Here is an 18591-nt window from a genome sequence, read left to right on the forward strand (position 1 = left end):
GATTTTTGCTTTCTTGAAATGGATCTTAGCACCAGCAAATCACCCAATTTTTTAAAAGTTCATTTATTTATTTTATTGTATGTATGTGGGTGTTTTCCTGCATGTATGTCTGTGTAGCATGTGCATGCAGTGCCTGCAGAGTCCACAGGAAGGCATCAGATCATCTGGAACTGGAGTTACAGCCAGTTGTGAACTACCATGTCAGTACTGGGAACCGAACTAGGGTCCTATGGAAGAGCAGCCAGTGCCCTTAACCACCCACCTGTCTCTCCAGCCCCAAAGCATCCGTTTGTTCCTCAGATTGTCAGGTTTTTAAAAAGGATTCAGTGTAGGAATTGTGAGCTGTTTGTTTTCTGTCTCCTTGGCTTCTTCAACAGACTGCCTGAAGGCAGTAACTCTTTTTCTTGCTTTCCGGGAGAGTTGCTCTATGAAAGCCGACAGTAGTAACAAAGCTGAAACAGAAAGTGGTTTTTAGCTGGCAGATGAGCAAATGTGAGTACCTTGTATGCTCAGCCCTATTCTCTTGAAAGGGATACTGAAAGCAAGACAGGACTAGGGTCTTTTCCTCTCAGGAGCCAGTAGCCTGTTTGTCTTCTTTGGGTAGCAGTTGAAAGAAATCTCTCATACACGGTGGGATTTGTTGAATAGGTAGGGTTTGTTAGAGTGCCCCCTCCCCCCGCCCCTTGCCCAGGACTGCAGGCCACGGTTGGAAGCGCTCCAAGAGGCCATGCAACGGTTTCATGGAAGGCCTAAGAATTCCTACCCTGCCGTTTGCACACCTTTTCCTCAGATGAAGCCAGGAGAAACTAGAAGGTCCAAGAGACAGGGTACAGCGGAGGTCCTCTTCAGTTGAGTCTTTGGAGAACACAAACCTCGCTCCACCTCGCCATCTGCCCATCTACTCTGAGCCTGAGTGGCACTCGTGGGGGGGGGGGGAAGGAAACAGAGTGTGGTGCCAAGAGCGTAGCCCGATGGACTCCAGAACCCCCACCCCCACACCGCAGCTCCGCCAGAGCCCCGCCCCAAAGCACACAGCCCCGCCCCTTGCAGAAGGCCCCACCCACGGCCCCGCCCCCTCCCGGGAAAGATTGGTGCTCTTATTGCCCGACCTAGTCCGGGAGCCTCCACGCGGAGAGGCTCCCGCCGCTCAGAGCTGCGGCCTCCGCATGGCATGGAGGAGCTTCTCTCACCCGCACCGGAGTCCGGGCTGTTCTCGCCGCTGCTGCAGGGAGGCGGAGCCGCTGCTGCTCCGGAGCCCGGAGTCCGGCAACACGCGGGACATGAGACCGCGGCGCAGCGGTACAGCGCCCGCCTGCTGCAGGCCGGCTACGAGCCGGAGAGGTGACGCCCAGGGCAAAGCGCGCGGGCGCATCCGGGGCGGGCGGCAGAGAAGGGTGCGGCAGCACCGGGAGACCGTGTAGCGCTGCGGGGGAGGCCAGGGCCAGGTCCCCTCCACAGTCTGCACGTCTAACTTCCCCAGACGCAGTTAGACTGCCATACACCCGACTCTGGCTGGCGACGCAAGCAGGCACCGTGCAAACAGTTCGGTGCTATGTTACTCCTGGAAGCCGGGGAGAGGGCGCAGGCTGTAATTTTGCTCCCTAAAATTTCATATCAGGATCCAAACTAGACTACACGCTCAGTGACGCTTGGTGCAAGTGGTTCCAACCTGTGGGGTATACATGGTGCTTGTTGGAGTCCCGGGTCCAATGTTGCTTCCTCCTCGGCTGTTTCTTCTCCCTTGAACTGTCTTCAGTAGGTGTGGGTGTCCGGATTGAGTGTCTCCCTAGGACCAGGTGAAGGGACTTGCTCTTCCTCACTAGGCACTGAGATCCAATGAGGCTGCAGCTGTTCACTCCCTTGGAAGAGTCAGGACCCCCGTGCAGGGGTATGAAAGGCAGTGAATGAGGATCTCTGGAGAGAGAGTGGGGGGAAGTGAACTGGGCCTCAAGGGAACTAGCTGAAAAAGAGACATCGGCTAATCTCTGGATTGTATAGCAGTTTGAAATGCAATCCTACTGTCCTTCCGGTCCAGGGGATTTGGACTTCTTTCTCTACCCATCTGCTGGTGCTCAGCAGCTTGGAGAGGTGACCTGGCAGCTGGGCCTGGGGGGGGGGGGGGAGGGCGGGGGAAGGGGAGAGTGGTCTGATGAATTAGCCAGGTAGATCCGCCCAGGGTCTAGTCGCTTACGTAAGAACTACTAACGGCTTTAGGCGCTACCAAGACCAGCCCCTCTTGCCATTGCAGGCTGACTCTTTAGAACTGACCTAGGCTTAGACAATCCCCGTCCGTGTTTTGTTTTGTTTTTTCCTATCATAGAAATCTAGGTTGAAGGGCTTGGGGTTATAGAGAGGTGCCACTATTTGGGAGGAAGCAGGCAGTTGCACTTGTGTGCTTGAGGGAAGCAGTGCTAGAATTGTAGAACGTTATTTCCGAGGCTGGGCAGAAGCATCCCTTCACCAGATGTACTGCTGCATCCAAGGGACACTGCCAACCCCACACCCTCCTGTCCCCAAGTAAGGCTCGGAAGAGTCTGTGTAAACCTGAGCCCCAGCTAGGTAGTATGAGATTAAAAACCTGCTGGCTAGGCCTCCATCTGCCCCCACCAACCTGGAGCTGTAGGAAGAGGCAAGCTTGAGCCCAGGGTTAGTGGTCTCTGGCTTGAACTCCGGCGATCCCTGCCCACTTTATCCCAACCTAACAACGCTAATGTTGTCATTACCTTTTCTCCCCTAAAAGTGTTTTTGAAATCATGTTCCTCTGAACAACCTCAGATCAGATAGAGTCCTCTGGGTCGCCTGCCTGAACTTTGGTGCCATGCTGGACATAATTCCCCTATTCCCCTGAGCAGCTGGCTTGGACCTGCCCCCTGCCCTTGAAGCTGTGAGATGGGGAGTCTCAGGGGACCAGCTGCCCTTCCTTGCTGTGGAAGAGGCCCACTGGTTGCCTGGTGTCTCCTCCCGGTGGAGGAAGCAGCTGGGGAATTGCAGGAAGAGGGAGGAGGGAAGCCGGAGGAGGGGTGGGGGGGGGGGTTGGATTAACTCTCTAGAAAAGGACAGCCTAACCCAGCCTTGAGCCCAGCAGCTTAGAGTAATGAAGAGCTCTGACATCAGTCAAAGCAGGAGGGAGAACAGGGGCCCTGAGGTCTGTAATCACCGGGAAGGTGACCGTCCCCATAGCTCAGCCTGCCAGTCTGCTCTCCTGAGGCCCAGACTCCTAGGGATGGGGCAGATGCCACATTAAAGTTATGTGAGGTGGTAGACCCCAGCTGCTCTCCTGGGCCCCAGCCTTGGCTGAACCCTGAACCAGAGCCAATTTTGACTCATGCGGGTAGGGAGCAGTGACCAGCAGCAGGCTCCTTAGAAACCCAGAGAGACCACTGAGGTAGGCAATGCTCACAGCCTATGGTTGACATGGCTATTTCTTCTGTGTCCAGGAAGGGCCGTTCAGAATGACCAGTGTGTGTCCTCTAGCTATGGCTGGTCTCACTTCTCTGACTCTTGGTAGCAAGTGAGAGGCTCAGATGCCTGGCTCCCTATATGGCCTAGGTATCTAGAGTGAATCTCTTGAGTGTTGGGGAGCCAGAGGGCACCCCAGCAAGCAGATACCAATCTGTGCTTTGCCGGGAGCTGTAGCTGTCTCCTCTCCTTTCTGATACTTTCAGAGCTCACACCAGACCCTGTCCTCTAGGCTCCACTGGTGAAGGGGAGAAGCTTGGGGTCCGTTGTACAACCCCCAGCCTCCCATGAGCTAAGAAGACATGGGCAAATCTTTTGTAATACTTTGAACTGTGTGGGAGACTTCCTTTTCCCTTTGCACATGGCTGGAACCGCCTGTGTTTTCCTGGCAGGGTCCCGGGGGCACCACTGGGGAGGCAGAGTACCCCAGAGAGCCTGGTGGCTTGGAAGCCAAAGCTCCCCAGGGCCTGGCTGTCACTACACAGTTGAGAGGTAAACAAAGCCAGCCTTCCTGGGATCAGGAGGAAGGGAACCACATGGCTCTCATGGCAGAGAGAAAAGTGTCTCTCTGCCACCTGATTTTCTGCAGGTCCTGCCACCTCCACCTTCCTCCATGTCAGTGGATTCACTCCCTCAATATATTGTCTCTCAGACTGCAATCTGGGTCTTGCTGGCCACTCAGAACTGACCACCAAAGCTCTCCCACGGGGGGTGGGGGGGTGGGGGGAGCAGGGAGGTCTTTAAAACTGCCTGCTTCTATGCATATTTGTTTATGCCACTGCCTCAGACCTTTAAGCCTTCCCCCCATGACATCCCACCCCACCCCATATGACAATCCCAAATCAAAACAGATTTTCTTCTCTATAGTAACCTTCCTGGTCTCTAGATCTTTCAGGACTGAGGATGAGTGCGCCCTCTCTCTCTCTCTCTCTCCCCCACCCCTGTGTGTGTGTGTGTGTGTGTGTGTGTGTGTGTGTGTGTGTGTAGACTGGGACCAGGAATTGCCTTTCTCCTTCTGAACCTTTGCACCTATGCACGAGGAGACCCAGGAATTAGATTTTGGTGTATATGTGCTCATTTATGAAAAATGTTTTGAAGACTGCAAAGGACTCCAGGGCCTCTCAAATGTCAAGAGTGTCATTGTGGAAAAAAAAAAAAAAAGCTTGCTCCTTAGGAATTGTGTAGGGTCGGGGCAAGAATAGGGTCTAGGGCCCATCTCTTATGTGTTGAGGAATTCTGAGTTCAGACTGATAGTTCGGGGCTCTGGGATTTTATCAAGGTTGGGAGAATTGGGAAAAGGCAAAATAATGTTAGAGGGACCCCTAGGGTAGCTAACAGGAGACTAAGGGGCTCAGTGGCGTGAGGGACCCAGATTAGGGGTGAACCCCGTGGGATACACTGCTGGGGTTTGTGGGGAGCACGTTGAAGAGCAGTGAAGGGGGCGTGTCTCCTTTTGGCTTGCCGTCCCCTCTTTCTCTGGTCTCACATCCTCCCCGCAGCCCCCGCCCTGGATGCCAGAGTCGAGGTGCCATTGCGGGTGATCGGGGCATGTGTGCAGCGGCGATAGCTGGGAGAGCCGGGCAGGGCCTTTGTGCGGCGAGGGGCGGAGGCAGCGGTTCTCGAAGGAGGGGCTGGAGGAGAGGGCGGCGCCCGGAGCCTCCCTCGGCAGCCGCAGCCCCCGCCCCTAGCCCACGGCGGCAGCGTGGCCTCGGTGCGCGTCAGCAGCAGCGGCGGCGGCGGCGGAGGAGGCAGTGGCAGCGGGGCGGCCCGCGCGGGTGTTTATGTCGGGTCGCGGTGTCTTCCAGCAGCATGGCGGACTACCTGATCAGCGGAGGCACCGGCTACGTTCCCGAGGATGGGCTCACCGCGCAGCAGCTCTTCGCCAACGCGGATGGACTCACCTACAAGTAAGCGCAGGGACTGGCCCCACCTGGGTGCGCGCACCGCCGCCCGGCGGTCCCTGGCCCCAGCCCCACACGTGCACGGCTGTCCCTTGCTGACGCCCTAATGCCCTCGCCCAATAAGAGTGACTTGGGGCCAGTGGGGGGCTGGGCAAGGGAAGGAAGGAGGCTTGCACCAAGAATAGAGAGGGACGTGGCACAGCGACATCACTGCCCAAGGAGCCTGGACCGATAACTGACTAGATCCGAGGCCAGCCTGCCCTCCTTGCTATTCTCCTGGGCGTCTTGGCCTCCCTGGGGAGGCCTGGGACATGCGGGGAAACAAGAAATGGCCATTCCTGGGAGACTTTAACCAGCATGATCCAGGATGCCTTCCTTCCTCAAGCCTCACCGTGAAAGCAGGGAGATCCCAAGATCCCATCTCAGGCAGCTGGTTGAATAATAACCCTCAGAAGGTGGTCCCATCTGGCAGTAGGATGGCCCTTTCTTTCCCTGTCCAGTCTAGCCCACCTTCCACTTGTGCGTCTACCTGCCCACAGGTCAGGGCTGGTGCCTTCCATGGATATTCTGTGCCCACCCTTCAAGCCCACTCCACGTGGCACTTGGAGAAAGGTAGAGACCTACCTGTCTGCCTTAAGCTTAGTTCGCATTTTCCTGTGGGCCCTAGGCCAGATCTCCCTGCAGACCTGGCACTAGCTGTGTCTTCTGGCTGCAGGATGATGTCCCTGCCAGGAAGCAGTGTCAGAACCCTTGATTGGGGCAGAGGAGTGATGCTGGATCGGCAAGAGCATCTGGCCTGTCGTCTCTGCTTGGCTCATAAGCATCCCTGTGTGTCAGGCAATTTCCCAGTCACTCCCAAGGAGGGTGCCCTCCTGCCTGCCCCCAGATGAAAGTGGGCCCAGACGCCAGTATTTCTTCTTTGGCCTCTTAAGTGAGCCACAGAGGGTAATGGGCTGCCAAGGGAGGCCAGGGTGGGATAAAAATTATTTGCTGTTGCTTTGGTGATCTTCAATCATGAAAGATGGGCTACTACATCTTTGATAGGATTTTTACTGCCCTTCTAGGGAAATTTCAAGGAGAACTCTTAAAAGTTTCTTTTTAAGTCAGGAGGTGGTGGCTCACACTTTTTTTTTTTTTTTTAAATGAGACAGGGTTTCTCTGTGTAGCCTTGGCTGTCCTAGACTCCCTTTTGTAGACCAGGCTGGCCTTGAACTCACAGCAATCCACCCGCTTCTGCCTCCCGAGTGCTGGGAGTAAAGGCATGGGCCACCACCCCCAGGCCTCACACTTTTAATCCCAGAACTTGGGAGGCAGATGTCTATGAATTCGATGACAGGCTGGTCTACAAAGACTGTCCCCGGACAGCTAAGGCTACACAGAGAAACACTGTCTCAAAAAATGAAAAAAACAAACAAAAAAGTTTCTTTTTAGAGCTAGGGGGTTGTGGTGCATGCCTTTAATCCTAGTACCTGGGAGGCAGAGCAGAGGCAGGCGGATCTCTGTGAATTCTAAGCCATCCTAGTCTACAAAGCCAGCCCAGGATAGCCAAGGCTACACAGAGAAACCCCTGTCTTGAAAAACAAAAACAAAAACAAAAACAAAAAAACAAAAAAAAAAAAAAGAAAAGAAAAGAAAAGAAAAAGAAAAAGTTTCGTTTTTAGGCCTGGCAGTACATTAATCACAGTACTCCTATCTGCCCTGTGGCTTTTGTTTCCTGCACGGAAGTGCCTCCTGCTAAGCTGGGCTCAGAATGTTTCTGAAGTCATGGCATTTGCTTTGGAGTATGTCTGCCAAAGCTTGCTGTGACTTCAGGCCCATAGCATCAGTGGTCTGTGACAACCTGTGCCTAGAAGTACCACGTAGGCCTGTTCTTCCTTCCTAGGTGTCACTTAACTGTTACCACACTCATGTTGACAGCTGCTGTGCTCTGGCTGGTTCCCAGTCTTGTGGACTTCTGGCTGTCCTTTCCCATGTGTGTTGGTTGCTCCTGTCCCAGTGCCTGCCCTGTCAGAACATGCCCGTAGCTCTGCTCTCTGGGGTCCCTCCAGCTGCTTTGAACCTTGTGTGACTCAGCAGCCCCAGGCCCTGCGTGGCACTGGCTTGTGCTTGAGTCATGTTGTATTGCAAACTTGTTTTCAGAGTCTGTGTTTTCTTTTTATCTTACAGTGCTGGGAACCAGACCTAGGACCTTACACGTAATCCGCAAATGCTGTGTTACTGAGTTGTTCTCTCAACCCAGATTCTCTGTTATTTTGCTGTTCTTTCATTGTTTTTGTTTTTCGAGACAGGGTTTCTCTGTGTAATAGCCCTGGCTGTCCTGAACTCTCTTTGTAGCCCAGTCTGGCTCGAACTCACAGAGATCCTCCTGCCTCTGCCCCCCCAAGTGCTGGGATTATAGGGATGAGCCACCATGCCCAATGTAGGTTCTGTTTTCTGTGTTGAATTATTGTTTGTTTTTGTCAGGACTAAGAACCCTCTCTCTCTCTCTCTCTCTCTCTCTCTCTCTCTCTCTCTCTGTGTGTGTGTGTGTGTGTGTGTGTGTCTTTCTGAGACAGGGTCTCTTTATTTTATTTTATTATTTTTATTCTTTTTCAAGACAGGGTCTCTCTGTGTAGCCTTGGCTCTCCTGGTCTCGTTTGTGGACCAGGCTGGCCTCAAACTCACAGTGATCTACCTACCTCTGCCTCCCAAGTGCTGGGATTAAAGGCATGTGTCTCTGTATATACTATTGGCTGACTTAGAATTTGCTCTATAGACCAGGCTGCCCCCAAATTCACAGAGATACATTTGCCTTTATCTGGGTGCTGGAATTAAAGGTGTGCACTATTACACCTGTCAAGGCAGAACTCTTAAACCTGGCATGATGGCACATACCTATAATCCCAACTGGTGGAGGCAGGAGGATCATGAACTCACAACAAAGTGAAACACTGTTTCAAAAGGGAAAAAGGAATCCAGGTATAGTGGCACATGCCTGCAATCACATCACTTGAAGCCAGCAGATGAGTTCAGTGTCATCCTTGGCTATACAGCAGATAATCTGGCCAGCCTGGGCTACACAAGACCTGTCTATAAAAAAATAGATTAAGTTAAACAACAACGGATTGAGAAGTCTTCATCGGCACGCATTGAATCTACTGAGTGTGACCATATAGGGCGCCTCTGTGTCCTTTCACAAACGCGGCAGGGGGTGGGGTGGGGGGCGAACCTCCAGCTTGCCTAGACCTTCTGCCATTTTTGACTCTAGTTCTTTTTTTTTGGTTTTTAGAGACAGGGTTTCTCTGTGTAGCCTTGGCTGTCCTGGACTCACTTTGTAGACCAGGCCGGCCTTGAACTCACAGCGATCCACCTGCCTCTGCCTCCCGAGTGTGGGATTAAAGGCGTGCGCTACCATGCCTGGTTTGACTCTAGGTCTTAAGGTTGAAGCCGGCAGGACATTATGGGGTGTGGTGAGGAAGACTCCTGATGATATGACAGCAGGGTCAGTGGACCCCAGCCTCTCTGCTCCTCTACCCACCCCCACCTTACTGCCAACCCTAGAACAGCAGACCCTGACCCTTTCAGACATCCTGCTCACCACTCTTTCTTGTTCTGTCTTCACAGCGACTTCCTGATCCTCCCAGGGTTCATAGACTTCACAGCTGATGAAGTGGTAAGCGCCTCTTCCTTTGCCTCAGGGAGAGGACTGAATTCGTGTTCAAGGGCAGGCTATGGGAGAGGCTTTCCTTGGGAATGTGCTGTTGCTTATTACACTTAATAGCGGGAGGCTCTGGCAGAGTTAGACCTCTGGGCTGCGGGAGATCCCGGAGAGTCCTGAGTGGCAGCCTCTCGTAGGCTTAGAGGATGCCCTGTCCATGAAGAAGTCGGCGGGTAGGCTCAGAAAAGGCCTTGTGAGGAGAAGGGCTGGGTGTGGCTGCTTTATTATATGGGCAATCAGGTCTGAAATGCTGAGCAAGGACAATGCTCCCGAGATTACGAGCACTTTGCATACGGTGCACAGTGGTCGGGCGCCGACCCGTAATGGACAAGACCTGGCGGGAGGGTTTGAAGGAGTAGGACTGGGGGTTGGGGCATGGTCAGGGAGGACTTTGCTTTCCCGTGAGGGGCTAGTGCTGAGCCAAATCAATGAATGGTCAGGAGGTTGGGAAGCCCGAGAAGAGATGAATGCGTATAGGACAGTTCAGAAGTGCAGTGATTCCATCTTGAACTCATGCCTGGTGAAAACCGCTCATTTCTGCGGCTGTGTCCATCTTCACAGAAGGCCTGAGCGCCTGTGCAGGCCTAGACCATTTAAGTACTGAGGAAACTCTGACCCAGGCAGATTTTACTTGGGGGAAATTTGGGTTCTTCTGGTTGTTCCGTCATAATAGCAGTCAGGAAGTTCAACAGGGTTTACTGTGCATCCTGGCTTTGTGCCAGACTCTGGTCTGCGTGCTAGGAAGAGAGGGGCTAGAAAGATCTGCCTAGTCATGGAGGGTCTCCTTGTCCTGTGGCCTCTGTCAGGAAGGTGTGGTGTGTAGTGTGACATCTTGGGAATGGGCCTGAATCTAAACCAAAATTAATTTATATTGCATGTACACCTTATACACTGCCTGAGGGTAATTTTATACAGTACTTTTCCTGCATTTGAGGGCAACTTGTCATATGAGGTCATGTGTAGAACGTTGTACTTGTGATCATGTCTGTACTCAAAACACTTTAGGCTTTGTTTGTGTTTTCTTTTTCTCTTTGCTTCTTTTTATTTTTAATATTTATTATGTATACTAGTGCTCTGCCTGCATGTACACCTGCAGGCCAGAAGAGGGCACCAGATCACATTATGGATGGTTGTGCGCTACCATGTGGTTGCTGGGAATTGAACTCAGGACCTCTGGAAGAGCAGTCAGTGCTCTTAACCACTGAGCCATCTCTCCAGTCCCGTGTTTTCTTTTTCAAAGCAGAGTTTCTCTGTGAAACAGCCCTAGCCTGGCCTTGAACTCACAGAGATCCACCTGCCTCTGCCTCCCCAGTGCTGGGATTACTGGTGTGCACCACCACACCGAGCTTTTGGGTTTGAAAGCATTTTGGATTTGGGATCTTCAGATTAGGGTTGTACAGCTGCCCTAACGATTCTGATCTTTTCCTGAGCTTTAGAGCCTGCGCCATTTGTGTTCCTACATGGCTAATAGGTGCCTTCCTGGGCCTCCCTTTGCCACCAGCCCTTGTCACCTAAAACCCACTCACCATGTTCCTAGTGTCACTTGGCCTTGGCCTCTCCTCCCCCTTTCCTCTCCTTCCTGGTCTCATCTAATCCAGGCTGGCCTGGAATTTAGTATTAGTCAAGGCTAGCCTTGAACTCTTAACCTTCCTGCCTCATTTTGGGACTATGGGCCTGGCACTCTTTGTGGCTTTCCTCTTCTGTCTTTCTTTTCAATTGGGGTGGTCAGTTCCCCAAGAGCTGTACTGCTTGCTGCTGTGCCCCCAAGGGCCTGTCCTATGCGGCATGTGGATGCCAGCAAATGTTTGTCCAGTGGATAAAAGGCTTCAGTGGGCCACGCTTCCATCCCTAGGACCTGACATCAGCCCTGACCCGGAAGATCACACTGAAGACACCACTGATCTCTTCTCCCATGGACACGGTGACAGAGGCTGACATGGCCATTGCAATGGCTGTGAGTCTTTTGCCTGGGTCAGGGGAGGGGGGCGGGGGCCACACTGGACAGGAATGGGCTGTGCAGAGGGACAGGGCAGAGCAGGCTAGCTCTTCCTCTTACCCATACCTCCCTTCTTTTCCCAGCTCATGGGAGGAATTGGTTTCATTCACCACAACTGCACCCCAGAATTCCAGGCCAACGAAGTACGGAAGGTCAAGGCAAGTACCAGTCCCATCCTCAACAAGACACAGCCTGCTGAAGCTCCTCTAACTAACAGATGTGGGTCCTGGGTCCCCTGCCTTACAATGGAATGTGGGCTCAACTCTCTGTTTCCCATTGGCCCTTACCCCATCGAAAGCTCTCAGTGGCACATCAGGGTCCCCTTTGTACCTTGTGGCTAGGCTGCATGTCACTTTTGGATTTCTTGCAGCTCTTTCCTTCTTCCTCTGTCTACAGAAGTTTGAGCAAGGCTTCATCACTGACCCTGTGGTCCTAAGCCCTTCACATACTGTGGGTGACGTTCTGGAGGCCAAGATACAACATGGCTTCTCGGGTATCCCCATCACCGCTACGGGCACCATGGGTAGCAAGCTGGTGGGCATCGTTACCTCCCGAGACATCGACTTCCTTGCTGAGAAGGACCACACCACCCTCCTCAGTGAGGTGCCTGCAGGGCAGGGAAGGCAGAGCTCAACATAGAGGGGAACTTCACCCCCAGGGTCCCAGACTGGTGCCTGTGACCAGGGACCACAGGGAGGCCTGGCTCCTTCTCTCTCACCTGCCAACCTGCAGGCAAATGTTCCTGGCCCCACAGGTGATGACGCCGCGGATCGATCTGGTGGTGGCTCCGGCAGGTGTGACATTGAAAGAGGCAAATGAAATCTTGCAGCGCAGCAAGAAAGGTACCAAGGGAGTAGACACTCCAGCCCTGCTTCCTGTACATTGGATTTCTGTTATTTCTCAGCCTCTCTTGTTGGCCCAATAATGACACTAGGTCTTGGGGGAAACTTGAACAGCCCTAAGCAGTCCGGAGCAGGATCCCTGATACTCTGCCACCTGTTTACAGAAGCCCGCTCCTAATTTCACTGTCTTCCCAATGTTTTCCCAAACTAGTCCTGAGAGGTGCTTGTCACAGTAAGAACTTTCTGGTCTTAGAGGCCTAGGGGAGCCAGGCGTGGTGGTGCACGCCTTTAATCCCGGCACTCGAGAGGCAGGCAGATCGCTGTGAGTTTAAGGCTAGCCTGGTCTACAAAGCGAGTCCAGGACAGCCAAGGCTACACAGAGAAACCCTGTCTCGAAGCCCCCCCCCCCAAAAAAAAAGAAGCCTAGGAAAGGGGCTGAGGGTGTGGTCAGGTGGCAGAGTGCATTTAAACATGGGAGGCCCTAGGTTTCTGTCCTTAGCAACTCTGCTTTTATATCTCCATCCTGTGCAAATGATCAACGTCCATGGGGGCCAGCAAGGTGGGTCAGTGAGCAAAGACACTCTGATGCTAAGCATGAGGACTGAAGTTCTAGGCCAGGGACCCACGTGTTGGGGAGAGAAGTGACCCGGGCAAGTTCTCTGATTTCCGTGCTCATAGCTTAGCATGCACACAGTTTTAAAAAGAACTGCACACAGGAGTCGAGGATTTCATCAGGAGAGGCGGGAGGAATTTAAGGCCAAGGCTACATACTCAGACTTTGTCTTTAAAATTAACCGTTTAAGCCAGGCATGGTGGCTTATGCCATTTGCCCACCACTCAAGGTGGGAGGCAGAGGCAGGTGGATCTGTCTAACTTTGAGGACAACCTGGTCTTCTTACTGAGTTCTGGGACAGCCAAGGCTACACAGAGAAACCCTGTCTCTTAAAAAAAAAAAAGAAAAGAAAAAAGAAAGAAAGAAAGAAAGGAAGGAAGGAAGGAAGGAAGGAAGGAAGAAAATTAGCTTCTCAAAGTCCCTGAAAAGTTAAATGTATTTAATAGGGCAGCTGTTTGTATAATATACACTAAGTCCCTGTGGGTTCCTGCTTCCCAGGTCCCCAGTGGAGAGTTCTTTGGGGTTTGTAATGGGCAGGGAGAACCCATGTCCCTCCCTCAGGACAGTCTCACTTTGGGGCCTTGTCTGGGTTCCTGAGCTGTGACTTAGCCCCGGCAGGTGAAAGGCTGCTGGGGCTCGGGTTCTGCGGCTCCCACCACCCAGGCACCAGCACAGGAAGAGCCTTAGGAGCTTGCCTGGTTGGGAAGGTTCTTTGCTTCCTGTCCCTTGGAAGAGGTCCAGGTCCTGGGTGGGTGCTGTCACCTAGTGGCTGACTTGGGTACTTCAGTGGTCTCTGCTTCCCTAGTCTCAGTCCATCCTCCTACCCACTTCCCTGCCTCTCTGTCCTTCCTCCTGGTCAGGGAAGCTGCCCATAGTCAACGATCAGGATGAGCTGGTGGCCATCATCGCACGCACAGACCTGAAGAAGAACAGAGACTACCCTCTAGCCTCCAAGGACTCCCACAAACAGCTGTTGTGTGGGGCAGCCATAGGCACCCGCGAAGATGACAAATACCGCCTGGACCTGCTCACTCAGGCTGGCGCTGACGTCATAGTACTAGTAAGGACGCGGTGGAGGGTTTCTCAGCACCAGTGAGGCCCGTTCACCTCTTTAGAGCCTTCGCTCCCCACCTTGCTTTTCTTTCTCTCTGCTTCTCTAGTGTCAGGGTTAGGCCAGTTGTAGAGCCCAGAACAAGCCACGCCCTCTTTCCAAGGGGCTCTCCTCACATATAAGTTCATTTACCCTGATGATTACAACTCACATTCATGGAGCTCCCCCCCTCCTTTGCTTAACTTTACAGGCGTTCACCTGTTTTAATTTTTTTTTTTGCACCAGCTCCTTGAGTTGCAACTGCCATTCGTAATAGTAGATGACAAAACTGAGGCTCATCGTAGTTTAAGGACCCCAGTCTGCTGATGATATCCGTCATGGATGTGGCCTTGGGCAGGGAATAGGAATGGGCTGCACCCGCACGTTGACCGCACATTAAGCTCTAAGACGGGCAAAGCAAGCCCTTCTGAGAGAACTGCTTGGAGTTGTCGAGTAACTTTCCAGGAAAAGAAAGAGATGGGTGCCCTGGTTCCTAATTCCTAGGATTTCAGGGGTTTGGCCTCCCATCGAGAGGGGGCTTGGCTGTCTAGTCTGAGCTTGTTTGTCCCTGCTCGCAGGATTCATCCCAGGGGAACTCAGTGTATCAGATCGCCATGGTACACTATATCAAGCAGAAGTACCCCCACCTCCAGGTGATTGGGGGGAACGGTGAGTGCGGAGTGACCCTCCTCAGCCCCTCAGGCAAAGGGGGGAAGGGGTAGGATGGGCTTGGGCTAGCACTGCAGGTGGCGGGGAGGTAGACTCAGATCCTAGGACAATCCTGGGAAGGGTGGAGGCGACCCTCACACTCCTCTGTCTGCTCCCTCCACCCCCCAGTAGTGACAGCAGCCCAGGCCAAGAACTTGATCGATGCCGGTGTGGACGGGCTTCGCGTGGGCATGGGCTGTGGCTCCATCTGCATCACTCAGGAAGGTGGGTATCCACAGAGGAGGAAGGACTGCCATTTAGGACCACCCTGGTCTACTGTGGCCTCCTCGCTCTTGTTCTATAGATGGCCCGGCTAGGCGTTTCTCAGGGGGTCGGGTTCAGGATGGCCCGTGCCGGGCTTTACCCTGTCTTGAGATAGTTGTTAGGGAGAGGCAGATGAGGGCACGCACGTTTTGGGAGTGGACCAACCTGCTTCTCTGTGGAGACTCTGTCTGGAGGTCCAAAGTTGGTGTGACGCTTTCCTATAAGGTGTGTATTGGAAGATAGCTGAGGGCTTAGGTCACATGTGTGACTAAATCATGCCTAAGGTATGAAGAAAACATGTCTCTGACCATCCAGGGGTAGTATGAACCCACATTGCTAAGTGTAATAATAGAGTGGGACCCCAGGGGCAGGGCTGGGGGGAGGGGGGGGAGGGGGGGAGGACACATAAGAGCAAAACAGTATTCCAAAGGAGGCCATAAGAACCCGACTCTGTATTAGCTGCTAGTGCAGAGGAAACTCTTCCTCCAGACGAGCAGCTGGTGCTAGCGACTGCCAGCCTTGAGGTCCTGTTTTCTGGAGGCTCGCACTGAACCCCTAATCCATAGCTGCTGCTGGTACTAGGATCAGGCACCTGGAGTGCTGTGCCCCTGCTGTTACTGTTGGGTCCCACCTTAGGCCTCAGAAATACCATCTCTCACCATCCTTTCTCCATTGGCGGTGACAGACATGAGGATAAGGGACCACTGACTCACCTCTGCCCTGTACATCCCATTTTTCCCAGTGATGGCCTGCGGCCGGCCCCAGGGTACCGCTGTCTACAAGGTGGCTGAGTATGCGCGGCGCTTTGGGGTCCCAGTGATAGCTGATGGCGGCATCCAGACCGTGGGCCATGTGGTCAAGGCCCTGGCACTTGGAGCCTCTACAGGTGAGGGGGGAAACACTTTGGATTGGGCAGTTGAGGCTGGGAGCCAGTGGGGCAGTTGGAATACTGTGGTGGTGGAAGAGGAGGAGGTGGCGCAGGCGGCATTCAGCCTTCAACCTTGCCCTCTGCAGTGATGATGGGCTCCTTGCTGGCTGCCACCACGGAGGCCCCCGGCGAATACTTCTTCTCAGATGGGGTCAGGCTTAAGAAGTACCGAGGCATGGGGTCTCTGGACGCCATGGAGAAGAGCAGCAGCAGCCAGAAACGATACTTCAGGTTTGTCCTTACGCTCTTGATGTCCCGCGCGCCGCTGCTGTCCTCAGATGGATACCTGAGATGGTATCGCATAAGTGGCAGGTGGATGTTGACCTGGGATGAGGTCACGCCTCTGCCGTAGCCTAGTATGTGGCTGCGGTTGCTGTGGGGGTCCTCCTAGGTGGTGTCCTCTCTTGTCTATACCCTGGAGAGGCAGGTTGGGGGTCTTCTGAGCCTTGGGCTGCCAGGCTCAGCCTTCTCACCCTCCACACAGCGAGGGGGATAAGGTGAAGATCGCACAGGGTGTCTCAGGCTCCATCCAGGATAAAGGCTCCATTCAGAAGTTTGTGCCCTACCTCATAGCGGGGATCCAGCATGGTTGCCAGGATATTGGGGCCCAAAGCCTGTCTGTTCTACGGTGAGTGTTGTAACTTGAGGGGGCAGCAGGGGATGTTGGGAGATTTCCCTCTTTTCTTTTCTCTTCTCTTCTCTTCTCTTCTCTTCTCTTCCCTTCCCTTCCCTTCTCTTCTCTTCTCTCTCTCTCTCTCTCTCTCTCTCTCTCTCCCTCTCTCTCTCTCTCTCTCTCTCTCTTTCCCCTGGGATGTTCCTGACCTATTTGCCGGCCCACCTCCCAGATCCATGATGTACTCAGGAGAGCTCAAGTTTGAGAAGCGGACCATGTCAGCCCAGATAGAGGGTGGCGTGCATGGCCTACACTCGTAAGTGACTGGCCTCCTCTCCATTGCTGGCTGGTGCTGGGCGGGTCAAACTGAGGTTCCGGGGCGGGGCGGCCCACGTGGCCTCTCTGTCACCCAGTCCACCCTGGAACCTTGTCATGGAGCCCTCATGCAGGCTGGCTGCTCCTCATCCACCTTTCGGGTGAGGTGTGGCTGCTAGCCCCATTCGGGCTCCCTAGCTCTTGCTTGCTCAGGAAGCTTGGTGGCTGGTAGCAGGGGCTGTTGGTGCTGGGCTCTTGCTGGTGGTGGCCCCAGGCAGGCAGGCAGGCAGGCAGACAGGCAGAAAATGGGGGCGTGAGCCCTCTGGTTGGGGAAACGGGCAGAGAGACAGATGCCAGGCCCAATGCTGGTGTGACTGTGGGTTGGGGGCGGAGCTAGTTGGCAGCAGTAGTTGTAGGCATGCCGCCTGCCCTCGTCGTGAGGACCCATCCCCCTGAGCATAGGCGGGCATCTAACCTGTCTCTCTTTCTGCCCCACCTTCCCGTAGCTATACCTTTCTGCCGTGTAAGTAACTGCGCTGCCGGGGCCAGGCGTAGAATAGAGCAGGGGCAGTCTGGGTGGACCGTGGGCTGGGAGAGTGGGAATCGGGTGGGAGGTAGTTAACGCTGGAGTGTAATCACAGGGCAGGGACCCAGTTGGTCCTTTCTGGGCCTCATTGCCAGCACACCATGGTGGAGGAGGCCAACCACGGCCCCTTCTCCAACCAAAACACACATCCCATTGTGGGATACAAAGAGATGCCTGTGATTACAGGCCTTGGGGCAGCTACCCCGTTATGAAGGGCCTGTGTCATCCATGCGGGGAGCACAGTGGAAACAGGGTACCAAAGGCTGAGGTAGTGGAAGTCGGCTCCTTGAGGATGGCTGTGCTTTCCTGAGCTGTCTCTCCCTCCTGAGCACCAAGGAGAGCCCATTCAGGTGTGACATTGGCCGGAAGGAGTGTAGCTGTCTCTGGGGCTGGCATGGTTTTTCATGGAGCCCTGGACAAAGGAAGACAAGAGGTCCAGGGCCACCTCTGCCTCCTCTAGCCCCCTGGCTGAGAGGCAAGCTCTGCAGCCCCTCTCCGGGGGGACTGTGGGCAAGGGGATGCTGGGAAGGGAGTAGGGTCCACACACCTTCTCTGAGTTCCCTCTTACCTGTCTTCACAGTTACGAGAAGCGGCTGTACTGAGGACAGCAGTGGAGGCCAAGGCAGTGGAGGGGGTGAACCCCGGGGTCCCACTCCAGGAACGGCCCCCCTCCATAACTGAGCGGTCACAGATTTGCACTATGGGTTTCCCAGTTCCTTTCCAGGGAGAGAAGTGGAGTCCCCGAGGGGACTGTGGCCCCTCTCAGGGCACCCCCACAGAGTCAGGTAGCTCCCTGTGCCAGGCTGCCCCATGAGACCTTCTGGGCTCCCCCCATCTTCAGCCCCCCTCCCCCTCCCCCGAGCCAAGTCAGCCTTGGCTCTCAGGCCCTGTGCCTGCCTCAGGTCTTTCTCGCTGCAGCCTGCTCTGGCCCAGTGTCCAACTCTGACCCCTGGGGAAGGTGGCCCCTCCTGGCTTCTCCTATAGGGCACCTCTTTCTCGCTGCCCCCTTCCCCCCAGGAAATGGTGCTCTCCTGACCCTGCCTCTGGCCCATCCCTGGACTTCTGTCCTCTCAGCCATGTGGCATTTGGGTTCTGGACCTAAGCTAGGGGGAGGTCTCTGCCCCCTTCCTCTGGCTTGAGGCTCCCATGGGCCCTGCCCCTCAGCCCACTTCCCCACCCCTGAGCTTGGGGAGGGCCTGACTATGACCACCTGCCCTTCATCCCTGACTCACCATCGTCCCAAGGTGAACCGTTTCTGCCCTCTCCTCTCAGCTGCAGTTGAAGGCTTTAACTTTGCACACTTTGGGGTCACAATCATGTCATTGTATATTAAATAATCTGAATAAATCATGCAGTTATCAATGCCTCTGGTATCCCATTTCTGTCCTTTGTCCTCAGGGTGGCCGGCCCCCATCTTGGTATTGACTGGGAGTTCCATCAGGGCCTGGCCTCTACAGGAAGACAGTGGGGGGGGGCACACTTGAGGGGGTACTGATGTAGGTGGGCCATATGATAGGAAGTCTCCCCAGGCCTGAGCCAGCTGGCCAGCAGTTCCTGCAACTGGGGAGTGTCACAGAAG

General features: G+C 54.2%; 1 protein-coding gene across 7 annotated transcripts; it reads left to right on the plus strand.

Annotated features, from left to right (window-relative positions):
- Positions 1-1112: 1112 nt before the first annotated feature.
- Positions 1113-18374, plus strand: IMPDH1 (inosine monophosphate dehydrogenase 1). Of its 7 annotated transcripts, none has more exons than XM_084788031.1 (16): positions 1113-1341; positions 5265-5366; positions 8964-9012; positions 10910-11011; positions 11137-11211; positions 11450-11656; positions 11808-11895; positions 13369-13568; positions 14177-14267; positions 14436-14531; positions 15313-15456; positions 15585-15729; positions 15983-16126; positions 16344-16427; positions 16933-16949; positions 17593-18374. In XM_084788031.1, exons 1-16 carry the CDS (start codon positions 1172-1174, stop codon positions 17691-17693), a joined length of 1815 nt encoding a protein of 604 aa, XP_084644157.1. In that variant the 5' UTR covers positions 1113-1171; the 3' UTR covers positions 17694-18374. The 7 variants fall into 7 exon arrangements, with proteins under 7 accessions (XP_084644157.1, XP_084644158.1, XP_084644152.1 ...); XM_084788032.1 differs by having other exon boundaries at positions 5268-5366; XM_084788026.1 differs by lacking the exon at positions 16933-16949 and having other exon boundaries at positions 1114-1341.
- Positions 18375-18591: the final 217 nt, after the last annotated feature.

This window comes from Acomys minous, assembly GCF_964271855.1.
Source record: "Acomys minous genome assembly, chromosome: 6".
In the NCBI taxonomy this organism is placed as follows: domain Eukaryota; kingdom Metazoa; phylum Chordata; class Mammalia; order Rodentia; family Muridae; genus Acomys; species Acomys minous.

Excerpts from the sequence above, each read along its gene's own strand:
- IMPDH1 (XM_084788031.1), top strand. The coding sequence starts at position 1,172 with ATGGAGGAGCTTCTCTCACCCGCACCGGAGTCCGGGCTGTTCTCGCCG. Across the intron at positions 14,268-14,435 it reads CCAGGTGATTGGGGGGAACG|TAGTGACAGCAGCCCAGGCC; the intron begins GTGAGTGCGGAG and ends TCCACCCCCCAG. Across the intron at positions 16,127-16,343 it reads CAAAGCCTGTCTGTTCTACG|ATCCATGATGTACTCAGGAG; the intron begins GTGAGTGTTGTA and ends CCCACCTCCCAG.